Raw genomic sequence first — 11,623 nt, 5'->3', positions numbered from 1 at the left:
AGAGCACGGGAATTATATGATGCTTTCAAAAGGAGGAGGAACTTTTTCATCATCTTAGATGATATTTGGAAAATAGTTTCTCTACAAAATTTGGGTATTCTTGAGCCTAATGGAAGTAATGGGTCCAAAGTTGTGTGGACCACTTGTTCCATGAATGTTTGTAATAGCATGGAGAGCGAAAAAGAAATTAAAGTAGAGGGTCTTACAGATGAAGAAGCTTGGAATTTGTTCAAGGAAAAAGTTGGTGCTGAAGATGTTATTATGTTGACTGAAATTCAGCCAATTGCAAAGCAGGTAGCAAAGGAATGTGGAAGGCTGCCACTGGCCCTAATCATTGTTGGTCGTGCTTTGAGGAAAGCATATAAACCGTTAGTCTGGAGGAATGCATTGCAGCAACTCAAGACATCAAGTGCAGATCAGATACATTGCATGGGTGAACAAGTGTTTGGGAGTCTTAAATTCAGATACGACTGGTTGAGTAGTGACAAGATTCGCGCATGTTTCTTGTATTGTACTCTGTTTCCAGAGGATAAACATATATTCGTTGATGAGCTGATTGAACACTGGATGGCTGAGGGATTGATCGATGTAAAGGGGAGTATACAAACTGAGAAAGACAAAGGACATGCTTATCTCAAGGAACTCAAAGATGTATGCATGATAGAGAGTATCAGGGATGATAAGCATGTGAGGATGCATGACTTGATCCGGGATCTAGCTATTAAAATCACTAGGGAGTCGATTACATGGGGACCCATGCACTAACTTCCATAGCTGCGAGTTGTTGGGAAAGTTTGGTAAGGATATATGAGCTAGAGAATGAAATCTCACGAGCGATGTGGGACTATGGGACTCGAGTTAACCAGCTGCGTCCCAACCCTCAGGCCCACAGCCGGATGTGGGACCCAAGATCCTAGCTCATCCAAGGCACAGCCCGGCATCGACGTGGGACCCAGCTCTGATACCATGTTACATAGGGACCCATCACCCTAACTTCTCCATAACCTTATCCTGTGAGTGTATTAACATGGTATCAGAGCTACCAATCGGCCGTGACTAGGATCTTGGGTCCCACATCCGTTGTGAGCCCGGGAGATGTTAGGGACGCAGTGATTAACTCGGTCCCATAGTCCCACATCGCTCGTGAGAGTCAATCTCCCTAGCCTTTATATATCCTAAGCCAATCCCTTCTCTAAGCTGCGAGTAATGGAGAAGTTAGATGGTGCTCCTATGTAACTATGATATCGTAGCTGGGTTCCACGTCGATGCTGGGGTCGTGCCTTGGATGAGCTAGGATCTTGGGTCCCACATCTGCTGTGGCCCTGGGGGTGTTGGGACGCAGCTGGTTAACTTCAGTCCATAGTCCCCACATCGCCTCGTGAGACGCATTCTCTCTAACTCGTATATCCTACTAAACCTTCCCCACAACTGCGAGTTATGGAGAGTTAGGGTGGTGAGTCCCTATGTAATATGGTATCGAGTTTGGGTCCCACGTCGATGCCGGGTTGTGCCTTGGATAAGCTAGGATCTTGGGTCCCACATCCGCTGTGGGCCCAGGGGGGTGTTGGGACGCAGTGGTTAACTCAGGTCCATAGTCCCACATCGCCACATCGCCTGTGAGACGCATTCTCTCTAGCTTCATATATCCTTACCAAACCTTCCCCACAACTGCAGTTATGGAGAAGTTAGGGTGGTGGGTCTCTATGTAACAGGGACAACCCAGAACAACCTCTCTTCATAGTAAAAGCTAGGTTAGGCTTGACGGAATCACCTAAGGAGGAAGAATGGATTGAAAGTCTACAGAGAGTCTCATTGATGGGAAATGATATCAAAGCATTTAGAGGCCAACCAATTTGTCCCTGACTATCTACTTTGCTGCTACGTCATGATTTTGTTTCAAGGGACTCTGAGATCACCTTCTCTGACACATTTTTCAAGCATATGCACAATCTTAAAGTCCTTAGTTGCGCAGCTCAAGCGTTTACCTTCACTAGCTATACTTCAGAAACTAAGACTGTTAAAACTTAGAATGCTATTTTCCTTGAAAGAATTGCCCCATGGGCTCGAAAACTTAGAAAAACTTAGACATCTAAATATTTCTGACGGACGATGGGGAGGTTTTCCATCTGGAGCACTTCTAAAGATGTCCTGCCTTGAAATTCTTTACATGCACGGAAGCTCAAGTGGTTATGTTGTAGATAATTCAGCAGTTGGGGGAAATCATAAGCCTAAAGAATTTGACCAGATTTTCAGCTGATTTCAATGATGTGTTGACCTTTAATAGCTACATTAGTAGAGCTGATGAATTTGATCTCTTGAAAAATTTTGATAATCTTCTATTTACCGTAAGTCATAAATATGATGGACATAATGTTGAAAATGAGAGCATGGACAAAGTTATGTTGCCTCATGCTGCAAACTGTTTGGAAATTGATGGTTGCAATTTTGTCTAATTGTTAGATTATTTTGGGTCTGATGAATTAAAACGGTTGATATACTGTACAATCAAAAATGTAATAAAATGTTGTGGATTGGAGGGGATGGAGAAATTGTGCTTCCTTGCTTAAAAAGGCTTCATTTATATGACCTTTACAATTTTAAGGGCTTGTGCAAAGAAAAAGCCCATGAGGAAACCTTCAAGAACTTGACACACCTGAGTATTGATTATTGTCACAAGTGAAAGTATTTGTTACCAATTGATTTGCTGGTAAACAACCTTCAAAATCTTGAAGAAATATCAATAGATGAGTGCCATGAGATGGAGGATATAATTTTAGGTGAAGCTCGTGCAGATATGGCTACCCTTCCAAAGTTAAAGAGATTTAGTTTGTGTTGCTTGCCCAGGTTGACAAGAATTTGCCAAGGGAAATTGGTTTGTAATTTAGTTTGGGATATCAACCTAATGTTTTGTCCTGAATTGAAGAGGCTCCCTTTCTTGATAAACAATGAGTCATTTGTTTCTGCGACAATCATAGGGAGCCAAGCATGGTGGGAAACATTGGCATGGGAAGATCTACTGTTGAAAGAACATGTTTCAGCTTTATTTGTTGAGGGATTCGAGCATGCTACAAGGCTCAGGTAATCTTTCCAATGGTTGTGTTTGATTGCTGAAAAAAGTGCGTTCAATGGGTTTTTGTTAAAAATTTGATTTGAAATAAAATCTTTTTGATGAGTTGATAATGATAATATCTCTTAAAATTAAAAATTGTCTTTTATAATTAATAAATAGATATCTTTTGATATTAATATTTTTAAAAAATAATTAATAAATATGTTTATTTAAATAATAGGTTCATGGGATAAGTTTGGTATGTTTGGTGGGATTATGTGAGTAACTCACCAACCAAGCATCCCATGTCTAGACTTTTAAACTAATTCATTAGTCTTTTTAAGTTTCTAATTTCTTAATTTATATTTTGATTTTTTGTGTGGTCTAGTGAAGTTCATTTTTCAGTTATTTCCCTTGGTATTAATAAATAGAGGTTTATTTATAATTGATCTTTTATAACGTTTTCTGAAAAGAAAATTGCATTCTAACTTAATTTCTATCACAACAGGAATGCAATTCCAAATGAATCGGCAAAACAAATGTTCAAAGTGAGTTCTCAAATGGTTTAATTCATAATTTGTTCACATTTTTTTTAAAATATTATATGAGCAAAAGTTTAATGAGAAAACAATGAATATCAATTTGTAATTCTTTAAAAATATAATGTCATTGATTTTAAAATCTATGTTTTTTTTATAAAAATACAAATATTTGAAATCATTAGATTGTAAATATGAAATCTTGCCAACGACCTTTTGGTCTGTTAACATTAGATCCCCTATGCGTTTGTGACTTACTGAGAGGACGGATTCGAATCTCAACTCACTCAGGATTACGGCACAAGTTTGTTAAAGGTATTAATTTTATCCCTACATGATATGTGGCTTGTCCATAAAAATTAAAAAAGAAGAAGAAAAATGTTGGCAATCGATGATTTTTTAAATTTGTAGAAATTATGAAATTTGTGAAAATCACAAATCTAAAAATTTCAAAAGTTTTATGATGTTTAATAAACAATTTGAAAAATCGAAAGTTTGATGGTAAAATAGGTTTTTGGAAAAAAATTAAAAGGAATGAAATCTTTTCGGAAGAATATTAGAGATTGTTAGAATACGATAAGAAAAGAGATTTTTATTACTAAGGTATGTAGCTTTTGCACAATGTTTTTTTTTAAAAAAAATAAAATATTATTTGAGCAAAATCCCTATTTTGGTATGGAAACATAAATTATTTTAACATATTTTATGTGAATAATTAGTTAGTTGCAAATAAAAATTAAAAGTTGCAAGTTTTTTAATAGACGCTAGAATTGTATCAAAATTCAATGATTTGAACTTAAATGAAAGGACAAGCAGTGTGAAATGACATTGAATCAATATCTTACCACTACTAATAAGGGCAAACATAGGTTTATCAACATTATGCAAATGGAGTAAACTTTGAAATCGATATCTAATTAACATGGGTATATGTTGATATATTAGATGTCTAACAATTGATTTCAGCATCAAGTTAATTAGCAAGATTAAGATTATAATATTATTAATGTCTGATTGATTATAATTTTATTGATTTATAGCATGTTTGTCAAATATGTTTATGTTTGTAGAGGTGTATCTTTCTTAACTAAAGCATATTGAATGAATGTGTGACAAATAGAATATTTTCTATTATTGCCATTAAAAACAAGCCCTTAACATACTTTGTTTGAATAATTTGAAAAACTTGATACTACAACATATGTTGTTTGTTATTTTACTTATCTAGTCGTAGCTCACCCTTTTCTATTTTTATTCTCAGATTGCAAGGTTCAATTTTCAAGATGAGAAAGATGAGAAAGATTTGTTATCAATCGGGTCCCTTAATTTGGGAGGATGTTTTCAAATGTATTCATATTAGTAATTGTATTGAGTTGGATTAAGACTTGTTGATCTTGTTCTATTTCGATGTTATTTAATGAATGTTGGAGTGTTTGTGGCTTATGTTGTATGTGTTATATAGAAAATATTGTGGTCTTGCGGAGTAATACTCTTTAGTAGAGTTTCTAAAGTGTATCCACGTGACCAATTCAGTCTTCATGAACATGTAAAGTTTACATGTTTAGCATTTGTGGAAGGTCTTGTTTTATTCTGACACTTGATGTTATGTTTTAGTTAATTCATTGTTTCTAGCATTAGGTCTTACTATATTGAAATTTAAACTCCTTTAGCTGCAGATGGAGTATAGATGGTTTCCATAAATTCAGTATGAACTATTAGTTTGTAATGTGGTTGAATCCATGCTCATTTCTAATTTGTGTTATGATCTTAGATTACTAATTCTTGTGTTTTGAAAAATAAACGATCCTATTGTATGCTAGTTTTAATATTTCATAGTTGGTTTGAAATTGATTCAATATGTCATTTGAGTTACATAAATATTTGATTGAATCTTTTGGTCTTCATCCAGTCAATTTTCTTGTGGTTCTTAAGTAACTTGTCATTTTTTTTTTAAAACAATTATAGGTTTCACTTGATGTTCCAATCTTGTTCTAAACAAGCTCAAATGGATTTAGCTTGTGTAATAAGGCTCAATGATATATATGCGTGCTCACACTTAAATACAACTGCGTAAGATTTGTTATATTTATATAAGTATTTCATCTTTATAATAATCTCTCAAAAATAAATATTTAAAAACTTAAATATTAAATTTTGTTTTGGTGGACTTTATGTGCCCCATATAGTGTTTGGTCAAGTTAACAAGTCCTTAGGTGTTGATAAATCACCTTAACTAGTACATTTATGTATCTGCCCATCCCTTAATAAATCTTAGGGGGCACTTGTCCCTTATTGTCAAAAAAATTAAAAAAAAAAAAGTTTCAGTTATTAGAAAAGATGCAATTACAAATTTCATTTTAACATAATCATGGTATGTACTTTTCACTTAAAAACATCATTTCTTGTAAATATTTATTAATATACAAATTAAATTTTAACAAAACACTAAACAAAATTTTTATTTGAAGAGAAAAAGCCGGTGTGAATGGAAGCTTAACAAAGATTTCTAAAAAATTTAGATTGTATTAAAATGTTTCATTAACCATATATATATATATATATATTTGGTATAGATTTTGATGTCAGTTTGATAGGGGTTAATGCAAGCGTACAAGCTGGTCAAGTAGTAAAGTGTGCACTTGGGTAAGGTATCGATTTACAGGGAAGATCAAGAGTACTAGTACTAGTCATAATCCTTAAAATTAACCTAACCAAAGAGTGTGATGTGTGCTAACAGAATACAAAGAAAGAAAATGAAAATCAAATTGGTTAAGCCTCAAGGGGAGATGAGATGTTCGGGCGTAGAGTCCCTCTATGGTTTTAAAAGTCCAAGATAGAGGTTGTATCAGTATAGCAAGTCCTAGAATATACTAAACCCTATTGCAGGGGTAAATAGTAACTAGTTCGGTATTGTGTTGATACAGACACCCTACAACCACATTGCACTCTATGAAATCTCAATGTGAATTTAACAAGAACTCATAAGTAGACAATTCTTCTTACAAAGTAATTGCCCCTAATCCTATAAAGAATAAAAATACGATTTCTCCTAAAATCTATTCCCTACGATTGCAAAAAGCTTGGAATTACTTGTTAAATCATTCAGGAGGATTGAGGGAGGAGAACTCTCGACTCCAAAATACCCCATTGCTAGGCTTACCCATAATAACCTCCAATTGTGGTTTGTCTATGCTAGGTGGGTATTTTTACTAGTCACAAAGCACATCACCTCAATAGCATTCAAGATATTGAGAACACACAATTGGATTAAAATTCAAATGGATTGCAATTAAGAAATAATTAAAGCATAAAGATCCATAGTCGATGTCAAAATAGAATAAACCATAGAGTTCATCTACGCTCAAATATCTACAAAATTAGCTCTCCATTAGAGGAGAGCAAGCATTCAAACAATAAGACACAACAAGAATTAAAGAAACATCAAAACCCCCTTCTCAATTGCGGCGAGAGGTGATTGTCGTAGAACACCTAAGGACCTTCCACGAACGCCACCAAGCCAATCCTTGACGGCTCCAATCCCTCTAATCTCCAATAAGTGGGCTAAATCTCCCTTTTGATTCGCCCCCCCCTTTCTTTCCCTAAGCCGTCCTTTTGAATAGAACCGAAGATGCCCTAAAAACCATTTTCAGAAATATTTATACCTAACCACTTATTGGTTGCTTACAGGCGTAAGAATGACACCGTAAGAAGCTAGGGATGATTGGTCCTGACACACCCCTTGCGTGTGTGTACCGCAAGTACACGGGTCGTCGAAGTAATAAAATAACCCGGTGAGTGGGTAGTCGAATCCACGGGGAATAGTTGTTCAGAAGCACAAAGTATTGCTATCTAGCTAGAGTGAAAACCAATTTGTGATGTTGCTTCGAAATATTAATGCAAATAAAAGTAAAAGAGAAAAGAGGAACCAAGAGAAATAGAGAGAAGTAATCGATGATAAGATGGGGTACTCGGACAATACTCGCCCTAGGACTATTGTTTCAAATGCAAGACTAATATTATGCCTCCTAATTGAAGTTTAATGAGTCGTGGAGATCCAAGACACATGGTCCCAAACTTAAGGTCAACCGTGACTAGTCCTTTACACTATGCCCCGCGGAAAGAGATACTCTCAACGCCTTACACTATGTAGGACTACTTGAAGCTCTAGGGATTCCAAGTGATAAACCCTATTCCCTGATATAGATCTAACCCTTTGGTCCAGGCGAAAGACCCCTAGTCATGATTAAGCCCCAGCACTAATGATTACTTTAACACTTCACTTTGTTGCTCGCGCAACTAAGCCCCAGTGGAGTTTGTTTCTTAGCACTTCACTCTACTGTGACCGCAAAGAACTCTTGAAACATGGAGGTAGGGTAAATCACGTCGGAAAGGAAAAGAGACGTTCCGCTACCTCTCGACTTACCCTCTCAACCCTCTTCAACCTCGCTAAGTCTAACCCTAATGAAGTTGCCACCCCTTCATAGGATTACCAAGATAGATTCTTAACCCTAGTGTCACTCTAAGGGAAAATCAAATCAATAAGAACACAAGATTAAAACTCAATTAAAACATCAATTAAAGGAAACATAATAAGAATCAATGAAAAAAGATCATCCTAGGGTTTACAAGTCCAAGCACCCACTAAGGGTTTAGCTCTCCATGGAGTATTACAAAATCAACAATGAAACCAAAAGTGTATGTAAGCAATCCATAGAGAAAACTCATTTGTCGTTCGTGTCGATGGTCTTGAGGAGCCGCCTCGTCTTCTCCAAGGATTCCCTTGTCAAGCCTAGGACACATCTTGCTGAATCAATGGTAATGAAAGCTTCCCCAATAGCTCTCCTCCAAAGGAACTCGATGTCAAATGCCCTAGGAACGCTCCAAAAACCCAGCAAAAGCCTCTCCAAATCCTAGCTGCGCTCTCCCCAAAAGATAGGCAAAAACTAGGAAGAAGATGCCCAAATAAAACTCTCAAAGCGGTATTTATAGGGCTGAAATCGGGCCACAGCGGCGTGTGGAATTTTCACACGGCCGTCTGGATTTTAAGGTTGCTTTTTCCTGCGTGCGGTGAACAGTAATTACCATAGTGATTTGCTACAGTAACCTACTACATTACTTCGCCAAAATACTCCCATATTCATTTTCTTCATCGAGGCAGCTAAGTTAGACACACAACCATGCGGTAGATCACGTTGCGTTTTCAATTACATAATATTGATGAAGTTCTTGGAAATGTTACACAAGTTGGAACACATGAGTGTGACTGCCTTTGTGCCCCTCCAATTTGTATATTCACTTGAGCATTTTGGAGGTTGGCACAAACCCACATGTCTATGATCACAACTTGTGCCTTGACCCTTGTTCGATACAAGAATTCCATTAACAATCGTGTCCACGATCTATTTTTGCTTTCTTTCTTCCAAACTTGTCTCCACAACCCTAAATACACAAAAGAACACAAATACACACGATTGAGCTATAAAATCTAATAAAAAATGCTCAATGTAAGAAAAGTATACTTCGTATTACTTATACACAAGCACTTATCAAGTCCCGAGCCTTACAGGATCATTTATGGTCGTAAGTCTCATTAGTAAGGTCTTTTGTTTGGTGGTAAAGTCTAACTTACGGCCATAAGTGCTAAACTGTGAACCTCTCCAGATAGTCCTTGTGACCACCCATATGAGCGTATGTTGCTCCTTGTAAGCTCCTTTGAACAACTTATATGATTTGGCTTACGGGCATAAGTGATGCCCGTAAGTCCTTTTGTTTGCCCTAATGCTCCTGCTTACAGGCATAAGCATGGCCGCAAGCTTCTCTAGATGAGGCTCACGGCCGTAAGGTAACCTAAGTGAGTCTCAAAGGCCTATTCTTTACAAATTGATGCCGAGAGCACTCCATCTTCATTGTTTTTGCTCTAGAATGCTTCTTTTGGCTCTCTCTCACCGTTACGCCTTGCTCAAAGCTTGAGAAAATAGAATACACCATGTTTAACATTGAATTTTACAATATTACTCTAATACACACCCAATGAGTGTAAAAAGGGATATTAAATATTGTATAATTATACACTCATCAAAGTTTTGTTCCTATTGATGACTCTTTGGAGGTGGTTCTCACCTAAATTACTGACCTCACAAAAATGAAAGAATTTGAGGACGAGAACAAGGAAAACTTTACCAGCAAAGAGGATCCTGTATCTAGTAAGAGTTTCACATAAAATAGATGTTGAAAACATCAAGTTAGCAACAATTTTGACTAATCTCAGTATTCTTTTCCGACATAACTAGCTACCTACCATAATAACCAACCTAAGATGCCTTCTTCATGGTGGAACAAGGACACGAGCTTCCTAGTATGGTTTGCCAAGAAAAAGATTGCTGAATTTTTCCATTGAAGATAATTTTCCCAACCCTCCTCTTACTTTCTTTTCCTAGAATAATATACATCTTAAGAAGTTCTACTTAGGAAGTGGTATTGAATTGCTCAATGACTAGGACCTTAAATCTAAATGTCTAAGAAATCAAGTGAGTGGCTCTTCAAAAGGACACATCTGAGACCTCTCAATAGGTTCTCCCCTTTGAACTAATAAATTTTCCTAAGAAAGCTTTTTTAGGGAATACCATGGGTTTACGTCAGTGTGCAGAAAGATTTCTAGTTAATAAAATCAAATGAGCAATGCCAGGCAAATAAAACATGGTCTTGGTGCAAGGGTAGGGGCTATACTTGCTTGGGCTAGGACTTCCAACAGACTGCAAGGTTTGGCCTAGCATGGGGAATGACCTAGATAGTTGGCCTCATGTTGTGCTAACTTTGGTTATTTTAAGTTAAACACAAAATTTAAGAAAAAAAATACTCATAAGAAGAATTTCTAAAAACATACATAACTAGCTATAAAATTATTTGAATAGAAAACATACACATTCTATTAAGATTTTATATGAAAAATTATGTAAATGATTAATAAATATTAACCATAAAGTACTAAGAAACTAAGAACCAAATTTTTAAAGACTTACTACATAATTAACAATTATTTTAAGTAGGAAAGAAACCCAAAAACTTTATGATTTATTTGAATAGTACAAAAACTAAATGTCTCTTTCACAAAAAAAAAGACCCCAAAACTTGGCACAAAAAAATAATATTATTTTAAAATAACAATATACATATTACTTGAATAGAAAAATTTGAAGATTTTATTAAGATTTAACATGGAACATTACATGAAGAAATAAGTAATAACAACCAAAGTGGGAAAATTTTATTATATAATAAATTGATGTGTGAAAAAACTTAATAACATTGTGATTTATTTCAATGTACTAAACATACATGTCTATCTCATAATCTTTTTGAAAAATTTCCAACCTTGAAATCTCCCATTCTTGAAAGCTTAAAGCTTTGAATATTGTGATCTTAAATTTTGAAAAATTGAATTTGGAAGTCTTGAATAATGTAGGTATGATTTTTTATTTTTGAAGTCTTGAATTCTCTTTGAAGCCTTTTGAAATGTTCCCTTAAATATAAGATCATTCTGTACCAGTATATATGAACTTCCTGTTGGTGTGGTGCCCTCTTCGATATCATTATCGATGTTATGTCCTCGTTGGCCTTTTAGTATTATTTATTGCATCCAACCAATTCTTCAAGCATATGCATATTTGATAAGTGCTTAATTATACATTTTCCCACATGTAATTTAATGCAATTATGCTTGTCTTCAAGTTGATTTTTAGATGTTTTGGTACTTACTAGTTTTCTTTTGTATCTTTAGGCCAAAATACATGCGTTTTAAACCAAAGAATGAAATTGGGAGCAAAACAGAGCGAAATTGAAGAAATGGGAAGTTTCCAGAGAGATACACGGCCAAGTACACTGCCGAGTACACACCCGTGTACTTCTCCAGATTTTACTACTATAGTAACTCATCTACAGTAGTTATGTTACAGTAATATGTCTATAGTACACTGCTATAGTAATCTTATACTGTGTACTTTAGGGATACATGGCCAAAACAACATACCGAGAGATA

The 11,623-nt window shown here is 35.6% G+C and overlaps 1 protein-coding gene across 2 annotated transcripts; it reads left to right on the top strand.

Moving 5' to 3' along the window:
• Positions 1-1,587: 1,587 nt before the first annotated feature.
• Positions 1,588-5,155, top strand: LOC120270798. 2 transcript variants are annotated; one of them, XR_005539684.1, is made up of 4 exons: positions 1,588-3,078; positions 3,558-3,597; positions 3,823-3,903; positions 4,850-5,155. XR_005539684.1 is itself a non-coding variant. In XM_039277864.1 (3 exons), the coding sequence occupies exons 1-3, from the start codon at positions 2,759-2,761 to the stop codon at positions 4,946-4,948; spliced, it is 459 nt and encodes a 152-aa protein (XP_039133798.1). In that variant the 5' UTR covers positions 1,588-2,758; the 3' UTR covers positions 4,949-5,155. The 2 variants fall into 2 exon arrangements, 1 of the variants encoding a protein (XP_039133798.1); XM_039277864.1 differs by lacking the exon at positions 3,823-3,903.
• Positions 5,156-11,623: the final 6,468 nt, after the last annotated feature.

This window comes from Dioscorea cayenensis, chromosome 2 (assembly GCF_009730915.1).
Source record: "Dioscorea cayenensis subsp. rotundata cultivar TDr96_F1 chromosome 2, TDr96_F1_v2_PseudoChromosome.rev07_lg8_w22 25.fasta, whole genome shotgun sequence".
NCBI classification, from domain to species: Eukaryota; Viridiplantae; Streptophyta; class Magnoliopsida; order Dioscoreales; family Dioscoreaceae; genus Dioscorea; species Dioscorea cayenensis.
The sequence above is the reverse complement of the archived record's forward strand: the minus strand, read 5'-3'. Positions and strand labels throughout refer to the sequence as shown.